Below are 24,295 nucleotides of genomic sequence, written 5' to 3'. Positions count from 1 at the left end.
GGTATTCCATTTCCGCTGAAGACCATGGGTTGATCCAAGGCTCAATGTCTCGGAGCGATTATCATAATGAGAACAAGTAAATGTGCCATGAGTGGACACAGCTCTGCAGATCTGTGCCCTTGTCTGGTAAGGTGGTCCGGGAACCGTACAGTGAGGGGGAGTAAAGAACAAGTTTTGGGAAATCACAGAAATAGAACTGTGCTGCTCAGTGACTGACACCATCGGGAGGGGAAAGAGTGGGGGCTGGCCCCAAATTTCTGGTTCGAAAGTTTCTCTGCACTTCAGCCAATCATGCTTCCCTCAGCATCAACTGCTTCTGACAACAGAAAGAAAAAAAAAAACTTCTCTGGCCAAGATCGAGAGCAATCTATGGGTTCAGATATAAATACTTAGAAGTAGTTTGACAATAAATATGTCTGTTCAGCAAAACAGCAGTAGTGGGTACCCTCATCCCCATCTCTGGGGACTGTGTCCTCCTGGATCATGGGGTTTTTAACAGGTTTACAATGCTGGACTTGTTTCCTGACAAGCAAGCCTTGAGTACAATTAGAAGATAGCTGGCTCCCCCACGACATCCATGACACTATTGTACCAATGGACACATCTCGCCTGGCAGGTCACTTACTGTGATACTCAGAGCTCAACATTGGGTAAACACATGACAAACCCCTCTTCTTCCCTCGTAACCTGCATAGCACTCCATAGACCGACCACCCTGAAAGCTGTGAAGTGGGAGGGAGGGTTTTAGGTCAGTTTCACTTTGACTTTCTTTTTTTTTTTTTTTTTTTACATTTTTTGATTTAATTAAAAAAAATTTTTAATGTGTATAACTGGGCACAGTATGCATGCAGTACATGTGGTGGCCAGAAGAGGGGCACCAAATTACCTGGGCGCTGGAGTTACAGATTGTTATCTTGTATGTGGGTGCTGAGAACTGAACCCTAGTCCTCTGGAAGAGTACCTCGTGTTCCTGTTATTTCTCCACACCTGCCTCTCCCAGGTTGATTTCTTTGTGCCCTAAAACCAAAGTGTGCTGTGTTGGGAATTTTGGGGGCCTCTTTGAACAGTTGCTCCTTCAGAGTTATCTCATGCCTCATAGCGAAATTTCATTTAATTTGAGCCAGGTATATTGCCACACACCTTTAATCTCAGCACTAGGGAGGCAGAAACAAGTATATCTCTGTGAGTTCGAGGTCAGCCAGAGATAACTTAATGAGACCCTGTCTCAAAAAAGAAAAAAAACAAAAAAAAAAAAACAAAACAAAAAAAAAAACAAAAACAGACGGTTATAATAGCAATAGCTTATATCGCTGGGCATCCACCCAAGTGGGTATCTGTGTTCAAACTCCTCTTTTAATTTATTGTATTTTTAATTATCTTACAAATTGGGTTTCGCACACAAGCTTAGCTTTGGTTAAATTACCCCCAACCTTCCTTCTTCAATGTCCCTCTATGCTCAGCTAAAAAGTCAGTCAGTGACACCAGTTCTCTTTCCTGTGCAGATATAAGGTTGTCTCTGGTCCTTGCTTCTGGGTCCCCTTAGGGCCACACTGTATTTTCAAGTTCACATTAATCACAGTCAGAATCCACGCCATTTCTTTTTTTTTTTTTTTTTTTGGTTCTTTTTTTCGGAGCTGGGGACCGAACCCAGGGCCTTGCGCTTCCTAGGCAAGTCCACGCCATTTCTTAAGAAAATGCCAATGTTGACTAATGGCATCGCCACAATTCCAGTTTCTCTTTCCTTCCTCCAGGCGCACCGAGTCACTCAAAAGTCAAAGGCTTACAACCGTGACTTGGTTTTTTTTTTTTTTTTTTTTTTTTTTTTTTTCATTTTAAGGGAGAAGCAATAAAAGGTTATGTAAAGTTTACAAATTAAAGAAATAATGTCAGAAGAGAAAGGCGCCGAGAACAACCTCCTCCCATGTTGCGTAACCACCTAAAACAGCTTGGCGCATCTCCAGACCATGGCTTTTCTAGATCAGACGATATGTTTTATGTGCATATAAAAATGGAATCATTGCTGTTCACCCTGTTGGGGGGAAGCTTCTCTTTCTCCTTGGAAGCTTTCCACGCTCCATCGGGAAAGGTCTATCCGACACTCAAAATGATTTTTATCAGACGGCTGGCTGTGCCACAGTTTATCCCTATGTTTGCCCACGGACATCATTATTTATTTATCTCCCCATCTTTGCTTGTTTTGCTACAAGCAAGAGATGAACAGTGCTGAAGGACTGTCGAGCTGCAACAGTTAAACCTTAGCACCACAGATGGTACCGTAGGGCTGCCCTACAGCCTGAGCTGCTAGCCAGAGATTCACGGTTTACGCTGACGACATAGGTTTTTATATTTTTAAGCTGGTGGTGCGTGAAGGATATAATTTTTGTTTTTATTTCTGTAGCAGTAGTATCAAAAACTCACCTGACCGTTCCCTCTGCCCTACATTCTCACTGGAGAAAATTAACTTTGAGCTACTACTTTAAGAGAATTTTAGCTGATCTGTGCCTTGTGAGAGATCAAGGGGAAAACCTGCGAATGATTGGTTTCTAAGCTAGTTGGACTCGACCAATACTGAAGGTTCAGTCTTTCACCTAAAATCTTCTGTCTTGACAAAGACCATTTGTTTTTTGGTTTGTTTTTGTTTTTTGTTTTATGGTTTTTTGTTTTTCGTTTTTTACAATATTGCATAACTAGTTACCAGAAAGCAGGTCAGTAAAGTGGATACCAAGATACCAGGACTTCGGAGATAAAGCCTAGGGAAAATGTAGGAGCCAATGACCTGTGAGTGTCATTTGTTTCGCCTGTATTCCTTGAACAACTGGCAGCTGGAAAGCAGATGAGAAAGTCACAGGGCCCTGCAGGGACAGCAGGGTGAGGCTGGCAAGGGCCTTGGTTATTATGCAAGATCCATCCCTCTTTTATTTTGTAGCGCCACAGTGATTAGAGCCCGGCTGTAACAGCCTTCTGTGCCGCCCTAATTGAGGTCCTCCCTTGCATGGAATTTACATCATCTGTAGATAAATATCACTGCATGACATTTTAAAGTCCAAAGGATATTTAAAAACATCAACTTTGCAAGAGACATTTCTTTTTTTTTTAATTTATTTAATACTTAATAATAATTCTTTGGTTTCCGGGCAAACATCCCCCTCCTCCCTCCCCTTCCTTATGGGTGTTCCCCTCCCAACCCTCCCCCCATTGCCGCCCTCCCCCCAACAGTCTAGTTCACTGGGGGTTCAGTCTTAGCAGGACCCAGGGCTTCCCCTTCCACTGGTGCTCTTACTAGGATATTCATTGCTACCTATGAGGTCAGAGTCCAGGGTCAGTCCATGCATAGTCTTTAGGTAGTGGCTTAGTCCCTGGAAGCTCTGGTTGCTTGGCATTGTTGTACATATGGGGTCTCGAGCCCCTTCAAGCTCTTCCAGTTCTTTCTCTGATTCCTTCAACGGTGGTCCTATTCTCAGTTCAGTGGTTTGCTGCTGGCATTCGCCTCTGTATTTGCTGTATTCTGGCTGTGTCTCTCAGGAGAGATCTACATCCGGCTCCTGTCGGTCTGCACTTCTTTGCTTCATCCATCTTGTCTAATTGGGTGGCTGTATATGTATGGGCCACATGTGGGGCAGGCTCTGAATGGGTGTTCCTTCAGTCTCTGTTTTAATCTTTGCCTCTCTCTTCCCTGCCAAGGGTATTCTTGTTCCCCTTTTAGAGAAGGAGTGAAGCATTCACATTTTGATCATCCGTCTTGAGTTTCATTTGTTCTAGGCATCTAGGGTAATTCAGGCATTTGGGCTAATAGCCACTTATCAATGAGTGCATACCATGTATGTCTTTCTGTGATTGGGTTAGCTCACTCAGGATGATATTTTCCAGTTCCAACCATTTGCCTACGAATTTCATAAAGCCGTTGTTTTTGATAGCTGAGTAATATTCCATTGTGTAGATGTACCACATTTTCTGTATCCATTCCTCTGTTGAAGAGCATCTGGGTTCTTTCCAGCTTCTGGCTATTATAAATAAGGCTGCGATGAACATAGTGGAGCACGTGTCTTTTTTATATGTTGGGGCATCTTTTGGGTATATGCCCAAGAGAGGTATAGCTGGATCCTCAGGCAGTTCAATGTCCAATTTTCTGAGGATCCTCCAGACTGATTTCCAGAATGGTTGTACCAGTCTGCAATCCCACCAACAATGGAGGAGTGTTCCTCTTTCTCCGCATCCTCGCCAGCATCTGCTGTCACCTGAGTTTTTGATCTTAGCCATTCTCACTGGTGTGAGGTGAAATCTCAGGGTTGTTTTGATTTGCATTTCCCTTATGACTAAAGATGTTGAACATTTCTTTAGGTGTTTCTCAGCCATTCGGCATTCCTCAGCTGTGAATTCTTTGTTTAGCTCTGAACCCCATTTTTTAATAGGGTTATTTGTCTCCCTGCGGTCTAACTTCTTGAGTTCTTTGTATATTTTGGATATAAGGCCTCTATCTGTTGTAGGATTGGTAAAGATCATTTCCCAATCTGTTGGTTGCCGATTTGTTCTAACCACGGTGTCCTTTGCCTTACAGAAGCTTTGCAGTTTTATGAGATCCCATTTGTCAATTCTTGATCTTAGAGCATAAGCCATTGGTGTTTTGTTCAGGAAATTTTTCCCAGTGCCCATGTGTTCCAGATGCTTCCCTAGTTTTTCTTCTATTAGTTTGAGTGTATCAGGTTTGATGTGGAGGTCCTTGATCCACTTGGACTTAAGCTTTGTACAGGGTGATAAGCATGGATCGATCTGCATTCTTCTACATGTTGCCCTCCAGTTGAACCAGCACCATTTGCTGAAAATGCTATCTTTTTTCCATTGGATGGTTTTGGCTCCTTTGTCAAAAATCAAGTGACCATAGGTGTGTGGGTTCATTTCTGGGTCTTCAATTCTATTCCATTGGTCTATCTGTCTGTCTCTGTACCAATACCATGCAGTTTTTTCACTATTGCTCTGTAATACTGGTCCTTTGAGCTGGGAGTCTTCACTCTCTTCTATACCTATTATCCTTAGGTTTGATCTTCTCATTGCGTCCTGGATTTCCTGTATGTTTTGGACCAGTAGCTTTTTCCGCTTTACATTATCTTTGACAGTTGAGTCAATGATTTCTATGGAATCTTCTGCTCCTGAGATTCTCTCTTCCATCTCTTGTATTCTGTTGGTGAAGCTTGTATCTACAGCTCCTTGTCTCTTCTTTTGATTTTCTATATCCAGGGTTGTTTCCATGTGTTCTTTCTTGATTGCTTCTATTTCCATTTTTAATTCCTTCAACTGTTTGATTGTGTTTTCCTGGACTTCTTTCAGGCATTTTTTCGATTCCTCTCTGTAGGCTTCTACTTGTTCTCTAAGGGAGTTCTTCACATCTTTCTTGAAGTCCTCCAGCATCATGATCAAATATGATTTTGAAACTAGATCTTGCTTTTCTGGTGTGTTTGGATATTCCATGTTTATTATGGTGGGAGAATTGGGCTCCGATGATGCCATGTAGTCTTGGTTTCTGTTGCTTGGGTTCCTGCGCTTGCCTCTCGCCATTAGATTATCTCTAGTGTTACTTTGTTCTGCTATTTCTGACCGTGGCTAGACTGTCCTATAAGCCTGTGTGTCAGGAGTGCTGTAGACCTGTTTTCCTGTTTTCTTTCAGCCAGTTATGGGGACAGAGTGTTCTGCTTTCGTGCGTGTAGTTTTTCCTCTGTACAGGTCTTCAGCTGTTCCTGTGGGCCTGTGTCTTGAGTTCACCAGGCAGGTCACTTGCAGGGGAAAAGTTGGTCCTACCTGAGGTTCCGAGGCTCAAGTGTGCTCGTGGGGTACTGCCTAAGTCCTCTCCGCGGCGGCAACAACCGAGAAGATCTGCGCCGCTCTTTCCGGGAGCCTCTGTGCACCAGGGTTCCAGATGGCGTTTGGTGTTTTCCTCTGGCGTCTGGATGTGCGCAGAGTGCAGTCTCTTCTGGTTTCCCCGCAAGAGTCATTTCTTAAGACAAAGTAATAATAATTAATAATAAACGGCACAGTGCCGAACGGTTTGGACTGGTTTCAAAGAATTCATTTTGCTAAGTGCAGACACGTTGGGACGCACAGCCCGTTTTCCCAGTGGAGTAGGGTTTGACCTCCCAGTCCTCTTCTTCCCCTTGCTTGGAGATCGTTCAGAAGGGTTTGCATAGAGCTTTGCGTTCGGATTTTATCTTCCTTGAAATGGCACTCAGGAGAGCTGAACAGCGATGGCGGTCAGGGATTCAGTCCTCCATGCCTTCTCATCTTCAACACACAGAATGGTGTTCTAGATTGTAAGGCATCCGCAAGGTCATTTCTCAATGCACGATTAGTGCCCGACATCGTTCTCAGGCCCCAGGGTATTTCAGTGAATCTTTGACTCCAGTAGGCTTATCATGGGACGAGGGGTGTCCACTTCCCTTGTCAGGACTCCTCCCACTGCTCCAGGCCACTCCCCCTCTCTTTGGGTCAGTCAGTTATAAACTAATAGGTAAAGGGCAACCAGTCTAAGATGGCCGTGCCTACTTTATAAGCAGCAAGGGATTTAATTCTAATGTTTACTTTGTGCATATTTCAGTATGAGGAAAGAAATTTATCTGGACAGAGCTCTTGAGAAAAGTCTTCTCAAGAGAACCGAGGGCTCTACCCTGTCTGCACCCTCATCTTTCTTCTAACCTGGTCCAGAATGAGTCATAAAGTCGTTTATGTTTCCTAAAGAATCTGCCTCTTCCTCTGGTCTCTACCTGCCCTGGAGCGAGAAAGCAGCCTAACCTGATGATCTACTCCAGGGATGGAGGCTGGCTCTCCATGCTACGGGATGCCACATGTGGTAACTGGCACACTCGGGCACTGTGTGTGAGTGTGAAGATGAAGAAAAGGGAAATGCAGAGATCACCAAATCTTGGGGAAAGCAAATTAAAAGTATGACGATACTTCTTAGATATCTATTAGGAGGAACAAGTTCATTTTAGCAGACAGTGGTGGGAAGGCTGGGTACCAGTCAGAGGCAGTACACTGCACTTACGCATAGTGGTACAGACAATGCAACCTCTGTGGAAAACAGGTCTGTGTCTTCCTGTAACATTAATCAGACATTTGGGCTCAATGAGGTGACTCATTTGCCACTGAGCCTAAGGACCTGAGTTCAATTCCCAGAGCCCACAGTAGAGGGAGAGTACAGATGAGCGCTCATAGGCACACACAAGAAATGAACAAATAAATCAAGTAATAAATAAATAAAGTAATAAATATAAAGTAATAAATAAATAAAGTAATAAAATAAAAACTTTACAAATAAATCCAAACAAAAAACAGCATATGATTCAAGTGTCTAAGTTTTTTTTCAAAAACAAAACTGAGGCACATAAAACCCCATAAAAGGGGCTGGAGAGACAGCTCAGTGGTTAAGAGCACTGACTACCCTTCCAGAGGTCCTGAGTTCAATTCCGAGAGAGAGAGAGAGAGAGAGAGAGAGAGAGAGAGAGAGAGAGAGAATCTCCAGGACTTGGGAAATGGGATACTGACAAGTCAGGGCAGCAGCTTCCTATTTTTCTGGTAGGAAGCAGGTTAGATGATGAACAGGAAAATGGATGTGTTGGTGTGAAATGGCGGGTGACAGAAAGCGCCCCATCAAGACACTAGAGCAGCCTATGTCTGAGGAGCCAAACTCTAGGAGAAGTGAAGGAGGCAGCCGTCATGCAGGACATTCAGGGAGAGCCTTCGATGGAGGGAAAATATCAAACGCATGTCTGCAGACTTCTAGGGTCTACCCGGAGGATGAGATTACTAAGGGAAAACAAAACCAAACACCCGCCTCACATAGCAGCTCATACACGGCTGGGCTTCTGGAGACAGGGCAGGGACCGGAGTAAGTTTGCAGGAGAAAGAGCTGAAGAAGGTGGCCTCACTTAGGAAACCAGTTCAGACAGGACACGAAGCCATAGCGACACTGGCATCGCATGCCACACATACATGAAGCTTTGGAGAACTTTCATGAAGCACAGCAAAGTGCTCTGACTTGCATTTTAAAATCTAACTCCTAACGGGTGTGGCAGCTGTTACGCTCTGGATATGAAATGTCCCCATAGGCTCTCGTGGGACCATTAAAACGTGGAACCTCACTAAACGCTTAGTAGCCTTGCTGGGGCCAGGCCTGGACCGGTTCCCACCTAGGCTGCCTATCTACTTCCAGACTGCAGCAATGGTGGGATCAGTTGTCTCCTGTGCTTGGGCCTCGAGTGGATTACGCTCTCTCCAACTATGAGCCCAAGCCATTCCCTCTTCCCTGAGTTGGTCTATCAGGTGTTTGTCACAGCTATGAGACAAAACACTAAGGCAAGGACTCGCGGGAGTTTAAAAGAGCAGACCCCACAGCTTTCCAACTTAACTTAGTAGGCTAGGCCCCCTGTCACTATATCAAACATATTGGCTGTATGCAAAACAAATTTAGATCACGTTTGAATACGCTAATGGGGACTCTTCAGTCTCCTCTGGCAGTTGTAGGAGACAAGTGTAGTCCTTGGGATTCTCAGCTTCTACCAGCCCCCTCTATAGTTTGATTAGTGGCCCCTTCCTACATCTCGAAAGGCAGCAATGCAGCTCCCTCAAATCTCTCTCCCCTCTGGTCCCTTCTACCCTCACATCTTACCTTTCTCTGTTTCCCTCTGTGTGCCGATTGGTTGCTTTTGCCAAGTTGGAGTTTGAGTTGTCTGGCAACGGAAGCCTCAACTAAGCAAATGCTTCCCTCAGACTGGACCGCAGGGGGAACTGTAGGACATTTTATTGGTTAATGGTTGATCTGGGAGGGCGCAGCTCACTATGTGCAAACCCACTCCTGGGCAGGTAGTCCAGGATTGTATGAGAAAGCAGGCTGGGCAAGCCATGGAGCAGACCAGTAAGCAGTGGTCCTTGGTGGCCTCAGCTTCAGTTCCTGCCTCCAGATTCCTGCCCTGACTTCCTTTCCTGGTGGACTGTAAGCTCTCAGATGAAATGAACCTTCTATTTCCATGTTGCTGGCTGTGGTATTTGTCACAGTAATAGAAAGCAAGCCTGTGACTCCCCTACCTGTCTTCTTTCTTTCTTAGATACTTGCATTTATATTTGGTTCCCCTCTACAGTACCCGATATTCTCTTTCTTTGGGGAACCTTGACTTAATAGCAATCAAGACCCCCATTTGCTTGAAACATCTGCATTCTCAGGTTCTGGAGGTCCATGTGAGAAACTTTGATGGGGGTGGGATCACTTTTCTGTCTGTTACAGAAGTGCCCTGCTCTACCCACTGTAGAGACATGGTTAAATCTGACCTATTTTCCATTGGAAGGGTCAACCTTGTGAACTCTCATTTTTGAACCGTGACACCAGAGCTCTTCCCCACTTGCCTTTGTTCTTCCTCCCTCTATCCTGTGGAAAGTGCTATACCTGAAATTGAACTCAGTCACTGAAGTCTTCTCCCCCCGTGTGGAGAGTAACAAGGTGTTGAGTTCTTTAAAGAGTCTTTACACGAAGCTTCTGAGATCACATGAAATGAACACATTATGGTCTCTTTGTTCTGCCATAGAATTTCTTCTGCAATTTTAGATATGTGAGACTTTTAGAGACTAGGCTATGTAAAACATCAAAAGTAATCATGTTTCCTGAGAGCTAATCACGTAATTAACGTAGCAACCCACATAGTCTCCACATATTACATTTTCAGAGCAAAACTAATGCAAGATTAGCGTGGCATGCCACTGGTGTTGACACCACTTGCTGACAGCACAGTGGGCAAGCTGTCACAAGCCTGGGTGCTGGTGTGCAACTCCAGCTTGAATCCTGGCCGTAATGACTTTGTGACCTCAGCTTGTGGAATTATGTTACTTCCAGAGGCTTCCAGGAGTCCGACCAAGGACAAATGTACAGTGGCCCTAGGGAGGAGACACAGACTACCTCACCTTTGTTCACAGAGGCCTTCTAATCACTAAGCTTTGCCGATAGCTAGCATTCTGCCTCACACAGTTCACAGGTCCCTCCATGGATCCAGCCCTGGCTTCAGTCAGGTTGGACGTGCCTCGTTCTCCCTTTGGAAAGCTGGCCTACTTGTCCTTTCATTTCACATTCATGCAAATGCCAGTTCCCAAAGGGATTCTGTCTGCATCCCACCGAGACTGTTCTTATTATAATAGCGTAACAAAACTTCCATTTTTATAACGTCTCCTTAGAAGTTGGGGTTCACCTTGCCTATTCCTCATGATGCCTGTAAGCAGAGATACAAGTCCTTGTTTCTCATAAGGACACTGTAAAGTCAGCTTTCCACACAGACAGCCATTTAAAGATGCTCTGATGGAAGGACAGTTTACAGTGTCATAGGAACTGCAAAAAGAAATCAGTAAGACAGGCAAGAACACACTGGTGTCCCTGAGCCTAAGAGGCCAATGGTGGGAGGGCTGGCTGTGAAGAACTGGGAGGCAGAAAGAGGTCAGGAGCTAAAAGCAATCCAGGGCCACACCACTCCTCCACCTGTCCAAGGAAAGGAGAAGGAAGGGAAGGAAATTGTGTCCTACTCAAACCTAGTTGGGAAGCAGGTGTGGTAATAGATGTAGTAAATCACAGCAGTGAGGAGGAGGAGGAGGAAGCAGAAAGATTATGAGTTCAAGGCCAGCCTGAACTACATTTTTAAAAAAGACCTGTCTGAGTCTCACCCCACAGCTGGTTGGAAACTGGATGATGAAGTTCACTGTGGGCCATTTCCTGACAGGCAGATGGGAAAGAGTGGACCGTGATCTGTAGGAGTGAAGGGAAGGCACCCCGCGTGGTGGCGGGAACCCCACGTGTACCCCCTGTTTAGATCCCGATCCTTTTGATTTGGGGCACCTTTGTCCTCAACACTGCCCGTGGTGACGGGGGAGAGGTCTTAAACTACTTACAGATCCACTGAACTTTCTATGGACGTAAGGCTTAACTGAGGAATCGCTGAGGGGTCCCACCACACCGCGACTGGTCCAGCTACAGGGTACCGGAACTCTCCTCACTCCTCTGTCCTTTTCCAGGGTGGAGCTTCAGCATGGGCTCAGCCTACCAGTTCCACAGCTGGCGCGTCTTCGTCATCGTCTGTGCCCTCCCGTGCGTCTCCTCGGTGGTGGCCCTCACCTTCATGCCCGAAAGCCCTCGGTTCTTGCTGGAGGTACTGCCTGTTGTTACAGAAGCACACTAGAAAGGCTTCCTTGCTGATCCCAGGACAGCACGTCCGCCTCTTTGGGAGGCGCCTTCTCCCTTCCCACCACGGAAGTTTGCCGGAGAGGGAGGTTGTGGGGGGGGGGGGGGTTGGTATCACGGAGACAGGCTTTAAGCAAAGGGGTGGTGCAAAAACTGTCTCGCAGTTAAAACCGCTCAGACTCTTCCCTAAGCAAATAGTTTTCACTGAGTGAAGGGATTTTGTTCACTGTTTAATAAGTAAAGCGTTATTGTCCACAGATATATTCCTAGTTGAAGGTGCCTTCTTTGACCTGCTGCTATATAGCGGTACCCGCAGCCTGTGTGCTTCAGTGATGAATGGAGTAGCTAAACGCATCTGCACGGTTACCTACCGTGTGCGCTGAAAACTTAGCAGTGACCGGAAAGCTAGGGCTATAAATGCCCTAGCCTCTGACTGCCTCTGTATTTCTCAGGTAGGAAAACATGATGAAGCCTGGATGATTCTGAAGCTAATTCATGATACCAACATGAGAGCCCGGGGCCAGCCAGAGAAGGTCTTCACGGTGAGTCTGCTCCTCAGAGAAACCTTGAGGCCGGAGTTCAGAAAGTTTTCTGTAAGGAGGCAGACTTTTAAAACCTTGCCAGCCACAGAGCCTCTGTCACAGCTACTTAGCTCTGTCTTTGCTGTGCAAAAGCAAGCAGCCTTAGAGAATGTCTAAACCATGAGCCTTGGCTGTGTTCTAATAAAACTTTATTTACACAAATGGGCAGGGAGTTTTGTTTAGCCCAGAGACTACCAACCTACCCACACCTATCTAAAACTCCAAGCCTCTGTGGTTGGCTAAATAAGACTAACCTGAGAGACAGAGTTTAACAGAAAGACAACAGTTTAATCTCAAATTTATTCTTCCTGGCTCAGTACCAGAGGTCTTGGTGGTAGGGATCACCAATAGATTCTCGTTGTACTATTATGGGAGAAGACTTGGGTCTCTGCTCTGTCAGGCCACTCCCCTGCCTCAGCTGAAACTTGCTTGCACATGCTGCTTTACCATGAAATTCAGGGTAACATGGGGTCTCTTGGGTAAAACTCGGTTCCACTATGTGCCTGCTTCGGGGCCTGAGCCACAAGACCAAGGCCCGGCTTCTTATCTACAAAATAATTGGAATATCACTGTACTGATAGAGTCCAGTTGAGAGGAGGGGGTCTCTTCTTCAGCTACCACAACACTGTCTAGACCCAATGTTTTTCATAAGTGCCAGGGGTTCAAACTCAGGCCCCCACAATTTAGAACAGCAAGCAGACTTACTGCTGAGCCGTCTCCCCAGTCCTCAGCTGGCTTCTCTTTAAACCCTGTGTATTCTCTTTGGCCGGCCTCATCTACTTCCTGCATCTTGGAGCTCATCTTCAAGAAGGCTAAATGCTTCCCCATTGCCCCGTACACTGTGTTCCCTCCTACATCTCCTTCCCTCCTTCCCTTCCCCAGATTCCTCCACAGTTCCCACACATGGCAAGTAGCATCCTTCTCTGACAGTCTCTGACCAAATCCTGCAGTCCCGGAGGCCTTAGTCAAGATGGACGCTGTGGATGTAGTTTCCCTGACATGGGCGTGCTCTCACTTCTTTGTGTTGCTTGAAGACTATGATGCTTGATGCTTACATCTCACAGGAGAACCAATGAATTATGAAGAACAAATATTGATCACTGGGGAGGTGAAAGCTCTCAAAAGTTCAATGCCGGATGATTTTGTTTGTTTGTTTGTTCTTGTTTTTAAGAATGAAAAATAGGAAGTGGGCATTGCTTATACACCGTTGTAAGCCCAGCGCTTGAGAGCCTGAGACAATAGGATCTCAAATTTAAGATTGGCCTGGCCAACAGAGTAAGACACCCTCTCAACAAAACAACCAAGAAAAAGAAGTTCTCAAATTACTTTATTTGAAAACTCATATTTAATTCAGAAGTGGTTTTTGGTTAAGTAAAGATACTTTGTTCATAGAGTCAAAAGGAGACACTGCCTACCTAGCACAATTTGAAAAACGCCAAGAGACCCAGCCTCTAACAATATGCCCATTCAGCCCATACACACCATGTTCTCTTTATCCCCAAACAGGGAAAAGTGAGCTCTCCACCCCCTTTCTTTCCCCTTTCACTCCCTCCCCATCCACATCATTCTTTCCCAGTATTGAAAGTCTGCTCCACGAACCTACCTCAAGCCACAGGTGTACCTTATCACACTGAACCTTCACCGTCTCCCTTGTATGACTGAAGAGTCGGGGTTGATGATTCTCAAAAGAAACATCTTCCACTGCAGCCAACTATGGGTGTCACTGGGCAGCCACTGGCTTGCCTGCGGGCAAAGGAAGAACGGGTCATGGTGACACTCTGCAGATGAGAGTCAACATTTAAAAAGCCACATTAGTCAAATAATTAGATGCCCCCACCCCCAAATAATATCCAAGTAAAGTAACCATAAATGTAGAAGCTCGTCTCTCTCGGGTATTTGATCTGCTGGCGTGGGCCTTTACAGTAATGAAACAACAGGAGGCATTTGTCTCTTGGCGTCTCATACCGCTTGCTCCCCTTCCCCTTCTCTGTGGCATCCCCCTCACTAAGTCATAGTCAGTTCCTTTAGATGGCCTCTATGTGTGTAGATCTCGGCCAGTGTTCTCACGTGTATGAAGAATTCTTACCAGATACCATTTTCCGTTAAGAGTTGGGTTTAAAATAACTTGCCTGAACGTGAGGCTGAGCACTCTGCACTCTGCTGCTGCCCACAGGTAAATAAAATCAAGACTCCCAAGCAAATAGATGAGCTGATTGAGATTGAGAGCGACACAGGAACCTGGTACCGGAGGTGTTTTGTTCGGATCCGCACAGAACTGTACGGAGTAAGTATGTGTTGTCTTAACAGCCTGTATGCCAACATCTGACATTTGGGGGTGGTCAAAGAGGAACTGACTATGCCTTTCCAACGAGGAGGACTTGTCCTTTGATCTAGGACACTTGTCTCTTGCACTAGGACCAGGAAACGGGACCCCTTTGGGCTCAGAGCTAGCAGATGTGCTCCACCTCGAGGAAGGAAGGTGTCATGTCAGGAGATAGGGTAATGAAAATCTGTCTTGGTATCTATTGGCTTCCAGAAAGCTGGAAAGTGAATGTTCCTGGGCAAGCTTGGTGGGAAAGACCTGTAATTCCAGGTACCCAGGAGGCTGAGGCAGGAGGATTGAAAGTTCAAGGCCAGATTAGGTGGCTTAGAGAGAACCTGTCTCAAAACAAAACAAAACAAAACAAAGCAAAACAAAACAAAACAGTATGGTGGAACACTTTGTCTAGCACACGTGAGGTCCCAGGTTCAGTGACTAGTACTGCACGAAGAGAGAGAGAGGGAAAGAGAGAGATAGAAGGAGGAGGAGGAGGAGGAGGAGGAGGAGGAGGAGGAGGAGGAGGAGGAGGAGGAGGAGAGGAGAAAGGAAGGGAGGAAGGAAAACTCTAGCCTTTGCTTCTGTATTGATTTTAAGATTTTATATTTTTGTTGAAATTAATTCAGCTACATAAGAACTCGGCTTTTTATAATTTGGTGGGAAGGCCTGGGGAGGATAAGGAATCTAACCATCTGATTTTTACAGATTTGGTTGACTTTTATGAGATGCTTCAACTACCCGGTCAGGGAAAACACCATAAAGCTTACGATTGTTTGGTTCACCCTGTCCTTTGGGTAAGTGATGTTTGAATTCTCGGTGGACAAAATCAACTGTCACATTGTAGCTCCCAGTCTCTTCTCTGTCTTTTTTGAAACTTGCTTTCTTTAAAAAGCAAAAATCATGACTCAATTCTGCTAGCTTGCTAGACTTCAGACCCGTGAGGGCTCAGCTCTTTTATAGTTTGCTGGGAAGTAGATTTTTCTTTTGCAGCTCACACTGGCTGACAGTTATGGCATTTATAACTAATAAACTAACCCCTTCTATTGCTCTCGCTGGGAAACTCGTTTGGCATTTGGGAAGTCACATAAAGCCCTGAGTGACTAACCTGTCTCCTGTCTGCTTTTCCCTGTGCTGGAGAGCAATGCCCTTCCCCTCCTCTCCTCCTTCTCTCCTCCCCTTCCCCTCCTCTCTTTGTAGCACCCTCCAGCAGCAACAGTGTCCCATGCAGCTGCTCTCAGTCCCTCATGCCTTCACCTCTTCCCCGAGTTAGCTCTCCCCTTGTCTCCTTTTCCTCTCCCTCCTTCCGATGTTTCCTCCTTCCTTCCTTCTTTCCTTCCTTTTTGAAAACCACTGGTCCCCCATTCCACACTCCCTGTTCCCTCCTCACCTTTATGATTCCTTGTAGGCAGTTTCTTTGTGTTTTTAAGATTTATTTTATTTATTTGCATATCTGTAGCCATACGTGTTGCAGATACAGAGAAGACCACTGCATTCCCAGGATCTGGAGTTATAGATGTTTGCAGAATGCCAGCTCATCACAGGGGCAACGTTGAGGGCTAGTAACCTCTGAGCGACCTCTGCAGCTCCCCAGCAGTCTTCTTAAATTCAGTATAAAGACTAAAAATAGAGGGCTGGAGAGAGCATGCAGTTATTAAAAACTTTCTTGGGGCTGGAGAGATAGCTCAGCGGTTAAGAGCAGTAACTGCTCTTCCAGAGGTCCTGAGTTCAATTCCCAGCAGCCACATTGTGGCTCACAACCATCTGTAATGGGGTCTGGTGCCCTCTTCTGGTGTGTCTGAAGACAGCGACAGTGTACTTACGCACATAAAATAAATAATTCTTTAAAAAAAAAGAATGAGACTTACAACCACAATTTCAAGACTTTATAAAATTTGGCCTGCTCGGGAAGCACTGTGAAGGAATAGGGTACATATATTATGGATACATAAAGGGAGCTCAGTAAATAGTTTTCACCTGAATAAAACTACTATATGTCTGTTCTAAGAATGAGGGGGTGGGGAGTGAGCCACGTTTTTATTTACCAACACATGATATCTCTACTTCAGAGTATGAGTGAAACCATGTCACCTAATCCATATAGGAAAGACAATGAGGTGGTAACCCTGCACTGTCAGGTCACAAGGAGCTGGGCGCCTGGGAGAGCCCAGTGCTGACCATGCAGTTTTCATCTCCTAATATCCATAAAGGAGTCAGCGGGTCCCTTTTCCAGTGTTGGGAAGATCTGAGGAAGGGAAAGGGGAAAGCTTTGGGCAGAGATCCTTCCTGCTGTGGTTAACCATGTGACTTTATCCCCATTTCTAAGGCTATTCCGAGGTTTTGAATTGCAGGCTCAGTGGCATAGCATGTGTGAGGTCATGAGCTCCATTCCTAGTTCCGGGGGCGGGAGGAGGGAGGTATGTTAAGCAATCTCTCCCAACTTCTAAAATATACAATTTTAGAAGAAAGATGGTGAGGAAAATAAGTAGTGTTGGGTTCCTCTCATCAGCTCAGCACAGAGTTAGGTTCAGAAAAGACAAAGATAGACAAAAAGGTAGCCCTCGGTGTGGCCGGTGCCCGGTGTCCATCAGGGAAACATACTCATCGATGACTAGTGTTTAAGTGTTACCTCTTCCTTCCTGGAATCTCAGCACTGCCTGCTGAAAGGACATTCAGCAAACGTTTGCCGAACAGATAAAACAGCAGCTAAAATTCTACGTCGTTGACGGCGGACGTCCCAAGACAATGTGTTTTCCTCCTCAATTTCAAGTCTTCCCCTTGTGACTCTAACCAGAGAGCAGCACACTGGTTTTGAAGCCCTGCTTGCTCTGTCTTAGTCAGGGTTTCTATTCCTGCACAAACATCATGACCAAGAAGCAAGTTGGGGAGGAAAGGATTTATTCAGCTTACACTTCCACACTGCTGTTCATCACCAAAGGAAGTCAGGACTGGAACTCAAGCAGGTCAGGAAGCAGAAGCTGATGCAGAGGCCATGGAGGGATGTTACTTATGGCTTGCTTCCCCTGGCTTGCTCAGCCTGCTTCCTTATAGAACCCAAGACCACCAGCCCAGGGATGGCACCGCCCAATGGGTGGGGCCCTCCCCCTCGATCACTAATTGAGACTCAGTGAAGGGGCTCAAGTCCACACTGCAGGCAAACCACTTCCTCCCTGGGCATCTGAGTATCCCTGGGGAAAAACTAGAGGAAAACTGGAGTGTACAACAGAGCAATCCCCTTGTGCACTCCACCCTAGATTTATCATGTCCTGGGTCAGGAATGTGGATCCAGAGAGTGTAATCTGAAATCTACTACATTAGAATAACACTATCTGATGCAAATGTACTTTGACCACATATTTCCTTTGATATTTCCAGTAGCTATGCCCATTAAAAAAAGATTATGTAGGGGCTGGGGATTTAGCTCAGTGGTAGAGCGCTTGCCTAGGAAGCGCAAGGCCCTGGGTTCGGTCCCCAGCTCCGAAAAAAAGAACCAAAAAAAAAAAGATTATGTAAATTTAATTTTTTTTAAAGATTTATTCATTTATTATATATAAGTACACTGTAGATGTTTTCAGACACACCAGAAGAGGGCATCAGATCTCTTTACAGATGGTTGTGAGCCACCATGTGGTTGCTGGGAATTGAACTCAGGACCTCTGGAAGAGTAGTCGGGTGCTCTTAACCACTGAGCCATCTCTCCAGCCCGTAAATTTAATTTTTAATACTGTTTTATTCAGCTCACTTTGTCCAAAGTAGTACATTGGCACATTACCTCTGATCCCACCAGTAAAAGTGGGGGCAGAAAGATTACAAGTTCAAGGCAGTACTCAGCTACATAAGACATTCAAGGCCATCTGGGTTACACAAGACCTGGTGTCAGAATGAAAGTCAGGTGTAAGGGAGAGAAGGCTAGGGGAGGAGAAGTGGGGAAATGAAAGAGAGGAGGGAAGAGGGAAGAAAGGGGGCCTGAATGTCCCTTTCTGCTGCCTTGAACCCCTTTGGGAAACATGGATCCTACCCAGACGAACCATGCCACAGTGATATAAGAAAGATGCCACTTTAGTAAAGGGTCCATCCTGTGACCTCTTCCCTCCTGGATCCCTGTTCCATCAGCCTCGGAGACAGGGTTTCCCGGCGGAGTCCAGGTTGATATGAGTGACGTCAGGGCCAGCATGCCGTGTGTTTCGGTCTATACACGCTGTGCAAAGGCCTCGTTCAATACCATCACAGGGGCACACACTCAGACCATAGCATTATGTGTAGCTACAGGTGGGATCCATGTCTCTTCCCAAAGGGCTTCAGGAGTCACACGCCTGGATGCTCTGGCTGCCCCTCTGCTTTGTTTCTGCAAGGGGAGGGGTTCGCATCCCAAATATCATGTGATGACTTGTTCAAATGTTTCAAGGCGATACCTCGAAGTGCTTCTAGGAGCCACCGCCATTCTGAACACGTAAGGGAGGCCTCGTGTGTGCCGTTACGAACGCGCTTCTTTGCTTCTGCAGGTACTATGGACTGTCCGTTTGGTTCCCAGATGTCATTAAACACCTCCAGTCTGACGAGTACGCCCTGCTGACTCGGAATGTGCAGAAGGATAAATATGCAAACTTTAGCATTAACTTCACCATGGAAAACCAGGTCCACACCGGAATGGAATATGACAATGGCAGGTGCAGAGACTCTGACCTAACTGAGCTTGCTAGCGAGTCACAGAAACGGCCTTCGCAGTGGCGCACAGCTAGTGACACCTAAAGGTCTAGACGTTTTCGACTGTATCAGCAGTTACTTGAGGATAACTTAAAATTCACCTTAAAGATACACACTTGTCAGTCACTTCAGAAGCTGGCAGAGAATAAGTCATGTGCCTCTTAAAATTTAAGCAAAACAACAGCAAAACCACTTCGGAAACTGAGTTTCCTCATGAGCACTAAGCTACTGGCCCAGGGGGAGAACTTAGAGGCCCTCGAAGAGCGATGGGCAAGTTAGGGAAGAGAAGAGGGGACCACGGAAGGAGGCAGGAAGGAGGAGAGAGTTGCGTGTTTCAGGGGAGAGACAGGAGGGTTGAATGGAATCTTCCTCTTCTGAAAGGGCCAAGTTTCAGGTCTCCGCTGTGCAAGGCAAACTGAGAGCCAGAGTTCCTGTGTGTCAGGGAGCCTGTCAATTAGGGAGCACAGAGCCCGGTTGCTTCCAAGACTTAGGAGAGCCAGGCTCTCAGGGAGCTGGGTCTACTTCATCTTTTCCAAGAAAAAAAAAAAAAAGGATAAACAGGTACCATGTCCGTTCATGCATCGTCTGAGCAAAACTTCACCGATGTGAATTCGCCATAGCTTATTATTCTAAGAAAATTGTCCTAACTTTTTAAGTGATGGGGACAAAAGGTAATCAAAGTTCCCCAAGGCAAAAACCTGTTTATGAAAATGAAAAAGACGTTTGTGGAATGCTTCTGGCTCGAATAATGGATACCTGCCAGTAGGGCAATATGGGGGTCATTATTGTAATTAGCAAGTTAATGAGAGGCCTAATCATCGTGTGTGTGTGTGTGTGTGTGTGAGTGTGTGTGTGTGTGTGTGTGTTATTTATTTGCATGTTTTCCATCTTTTTTGGGGGTCGTGGGGTCTTTTTAGTTGGTTGGTTGGTTTGGTTTTGATTTTTTGAAATAGAGTTTCTCCAAAATTCACTCTGTAGACTACACCAGCCTTGAACACAGAGCCTGCCTCTGCCTCCCAAGTGCTGGGATTAAAGGCGTGTGCTACCACCACCCAGTTTCATTATTAAAGTTTATTAAATTAAAAGAAGAAATTATATCACTCTGTGGAAAATGAATGGATGGAGACCATCATGTTAGGTGAATTAAGACACCAGGAGGAGATTCCTCATTGCAGCCCAGGCCACACAGCATCTGCCTCTCTCATCCCGCCTCCCGCTGGAACAGAGGATAATATACACTTGTATTTCAAAGGGCCTCGAGCATCAAATTCTGTGATTGTGGGATGAATATTTGTTTGCTAAAGTGCTGTTTTTCCATTAGCACCTTCTAAGACACAGTGGGTGTAATGGTGCTGGCCTGTACCCCAGCACTTGGGATGGGGAGTCAGGAGGTAGCAAGCTTGAGGCCAGCACCACACAGACTGTGAACCACACGATGTGAACGTGTTTCAGGACAGCAAAAACAACAGCAAAAGAGAAAAATTTTAAGTATTGCTTGTGTCTGAAACAGTCATAATTTTATTAATATTCATCAGCATTCTAAACTGGATGTCCAGTTTATTAATGAATGTCCAATGTATTAATGATGTAATAATTAATAATTTTACCTCAAAATCCTTAAGCTAGACATGGTGTCACGTACTTATAATCCCAGCACTTGGGAGGTTGAGGCTAGCCTATGGCTCCATAGCCAAAATCTGCCTGAAAAGACCAAAACCAGACTGGAGAGATGACTCAGTGGATGAAATACTTGCCATAAAAACCTAATGAATCCACACAGAAGCCAGACCCGGTTCACACACATCTGTAGTCCCAGCACTCCTATGGAGAGATGGGATTGGAGACAGAAGAATCACCAGAAGCTCAACAGCCAACTAGCCTGGGCTATGTGCTAGCTAGCCTGGGCTATGTGCAGTAAATAAAACAAGGAGACCTTATTCTAAACAAGGTGAAAGAGTTAAAACAACACTGAAGGTTTTCCTATGTCCTTTACATGCATGCCATAGCCACACTCTCTAAACATACAAACTTGTACACACACTTATACATATACAGAGAAGTGGGGGGGGGGGCGGGAGAGACTGGTTGGTTGATTGGTTGGTTGGTTGGTTGGTTGGTTGGTTGGTTGGTTGGTTATTTCGTTGGTTGGTTGGTTGGTTGGTTGGTTGGCTGGCTGGCTGGCTGGCTGGCTGGCTAGTTGGTTGGTTGGTTGGCTGTTTGATTGGTTGGTTGGTGGGTTGGTGGGTTGGTGGGTTGGCTGTTTGGTTGGTTGGTTGGTGGGTTGGTGGGTTGGCTGTTTGTTTGGTTGGTTGGTTGGTGGGTTGGTGGGTTGGTTGGTTGGTTGGTTGGTTGACTGTTTGGTTGGTTGGTTGGTTAGGTGGTTGATTGGTTGGTTTCTTGGTTGGTTTCTTGGTTGGGTAGGTGATTAGCTGGCTGGCTGGCTGGCTGGCTGGTATTAGGGAAATCTTGCAAACATATTTTTCACATTTGTTATACATTTTAGATGATAGGAAAAAGGTTGCGGGGTTGTCTTTCGGAGAAATGTGAAATGCTCCTTCGAGTTTCAGGGGTAGCGTCCCTGTGTAGTTTTCCCCAGTGGAGACTAGACCCTGTCAGGGAATACCTTCCAGGCAGACTGTACAGATAACGTAGGGAGTCCCTCCTGTGTGTACACAGAATGTTCTGAGAAAGCCTTGGCAAAAACGCCTCCTACTAAAGAAATAAGACTTGGTGGTCTGCACTTTCTGTATCAAAGACTCGTGGGCTCCTTTAAGACATTAGGCTCAAGGAGGCCCAGAATCCCCCATTGCAGTGCCTTAAATATGTATTTGAGCCCATTTCATCATTCTGTGTGTTTCCAAAGTCAGCAGAGGCTTTGTGTTTTGATTTGACTATGAGAAGGAAAAGACTCCTGGAGACAAGTGTGCCTTTTCTCCTGCTTGTCAGTCACCCTCCCATGAAGAGTCAGAACTCCCGTGCTCTGCCACCTAAGGTTCTAAACTTAGAGCAGACTTCTGTGGGAAAACTCAGAGGACTAGGGATGGAGCTGACTAGTAGAGCACGTGTCTAACATTGCAAGCCCCTGGGTTCAATCTCCACCACTGTAACATGTAAATACGGGTAAAAATATAAAGTTCAGATGCTAACACATCTTCAAGCCTCAGAGACTTCCCCAAAAGAAGAATCTGTGAAGAGGCTGAAGGATAGAGATAATGGGGAAACAGCTCAGAGCCACGGGGAATGAATGCTTAGCTCTCGAGACCCTTTGCCAGCCCTGCAAATAAACAACTTGCGTGTCTGTCTTCTCCTGACAAGAAGTAACACTGAACAATGGTGTAGCCAGCCAAACTAGTATATCCAAGGCCAAAGGGGTGGGGGGTTAGAGAACCTAGAAAATGCTACAAACCCAAGACGCCTTTTATAACTTAAAGATGGTTATAGCATGGTGCCATGCCTCTAAAATCCATTAGACTTAGCTTTGAACTCAAGTAGATGAAAATCATTGACATCAATTCTTGTGTGTGTGTGTGTGTGTGTGTGTGTGTGTGTGTGTGTGTGTGTGTGCTGTACAGGTTCCTCGGAGTCAAATTCAAATCGGTAACCTTCAAGGATTCAGTGTTTAAGTCCTGCACCTTTGACGATGTGACCTCAGTCAACACCTACTTCAAGAACTGCACGTTTATTGATACCCTTTTTGAGAACACAGGTAGGTTCTCAGTACTGATACCCATACTTCAGTGGGAGCAGGGAGCCTTCAGAGGGCTTTGTCTGGGCAGAAATGTCGTACTCATGTGACAGGGGGCCTAGAGGTTTGCATGGCAAGGGGAGGTTAAAGTGTGAAGGAATGATTTCCCTGTATTGGTGGAATCAAAAGCAAGTTGGTATTGTTTTGCTTTCTTGGGTTCAATATAGAAGCTCACCGAAGTTCAAAGATAGAAAGAAAGGAAGGAAGGAAGGAAGGAAGGAAGGGAGGGAGGGAGGGAGGGAGGGAGGGAGAGAGAGAGAGAGAGAGAGAGAGAGAGAGAGAGAGAGAGAGGAAGGAAGGAAGGAAGGAAGGAAGAAAGAAAGAAAGAAAGAAAGAAAGAAAGAAAGAAAGAAAGAAAGAAAGAAAGAAAGAAAGAAAGAAAGACAACAGAAAGGTAGGTAGGTGGGTGGGTGGGTGGGTGGGTGGATGGATGGATGGATGGATGGATGGATGGATGGATGGATGCTTTGGGGAAATAGTTTTGGTTTGATTTGGTTTGGTTTGGGCTTTTTTTATTTTGGTTTTGGTTTTTCAAGACAGGGATTCTCTATGTGCCCCTGGCTGTCTTGGAACTCACTCTGTAGACCAGGCTGGCCTCAAACTCATTGAGATCTGTGTGCCTCTGCCTCCTGACTGTTGGGATTAGAAAAGTTAAGTGATTTGGTCACAATCATGGCATAGTAACCAACAGCCAACCTCGGAGCCCTGGCGTATGTGACCGGTGTTGGCGCTTTCCCATTCTCACTAGTTATCTAGAATCACATCCTGGCACTGCTGCAGGAAGGTGTGCCCTGTTGGTGGCCCTGCCTTTCTGGTGCTCAGTCAAGAGCCAGTTCTGCCCCCACTCCAATGAGAATGAGGTCAAGCATTGTCTTCCAATCCATTTGACTCCAGGAGGACAGCTCTTTTGAGGGAGCAGAGGGTGACTCCTGACCAGCAAGGAATGTGATGGGTTAGAACAGCAGAATGCATAGAAAGAACACCAGTAACTTCAGCTTTGTCTTCATTTATCTACACAGACTGCTGCTTTGTAATGTGACACACACACACACACACACACACACACACACACACACACCCATGTCTGGCAAGTCAACTCCAGCTTTAGCCATGGGATCCTCAAAGGAACTGGCAGTACCACGACTCCCAACTGACATGGCTCAGCGGCTCTCTGTTCCCTTCCATAGCTGTTACTTGCATCTCATAAGAGCCTAATGGATTTCTCATTGTCATTTTTTCTTTGTACAGATTTTGAGCCCTATAAATTCATAGACAGCGAGTTTCAAAACTGCTCGTTTCTTCACAATAAGACGGGATGTCAGATTACTTTTGACGACGACTACAGTGCCTACTGGATTTACTTTGTCAACTTTCTCGGGACATTGGCAGTGTTACCAGGAAATATCGTGTCTGCTCTCCTGATGGACAGGATCGGGCGCTTAACGATGCTAGGTGTGTGCTCACGTTTGTGCAAAGGAGCTGCTGCCCCTGTGATCTAGAGAAAAGAGCCAGTCTCCTACCTTGTCCCTGTCCCTTAGAAACGCATGTTTGTAAGAAACCCACCCCTTAGGCCTTTCATTAAGACTGAACTAGAGTGAAGATTGTATCTAATTAAAATTCATGCGAGCAATATCCATGCTCTACACACTGAAAACCTAGTTCTATGTTACTACTATATATTCTTCCCCATAAGTAGATAAGTAAGGTGTATTGTGTATTTGTCCTAGCTGCATTCCCAAGGCATGTAGACTGCC

At 45.7% G+C, this 24,295-nt stretch overlaps 1 protein-coding gene across 1 annotated transcript in view; it reads left to right on the top strand.

Moving 5' to 3' along the window:
• Sv2c (synaptic vesicle glycoprotein 2c) overlaps positions 1–24,295 on the top strand; it is a 192,516-nt gene that overhangs the window by 145,092 nt on the left and 23,129 nt on the right. Inside the window, 7 exon segments of the mRNA NM_031593.2 lie at positions 11,032–11,165; positions 11,650–11,739; positions 13,952–14,062; positions 14,801–14,889; positions 18,595–18,759; positions 22,369–22,502; positions 23,790–23,993. Of these exon segments, the coding sequence (NP_113781.1) occupies positions 11,032–11,165; positions 11,650–11,739; positions 13,952–14,062; positions 14,801–14,889; positions 18,595–18,759; positions 22,369–22,502; positions 23,790–23,993 (927 nt within the window).

The sequence above is a fragment of the Rattus norvegicus genome, chromosome 2 (genome assembly GCF_021556685.1).
Source record: "Rattus norvegicus strain SHRSP/BbbUtx chromosome 2, alternate assembly SHRSP_T2T, whole genome shotgun sequence".
In the NCBI taxonomy this organism is placed as follows: Eukaryota; Metazoa; Chordata; class Mammalia; order Rodentia; family Muridae; genus Rattus; species Rattus norvegicus.
Note: the sequence above shows the minus strand (reverse complement) of the source record. Positions and strands in the feature narration are given on the sequence as shown.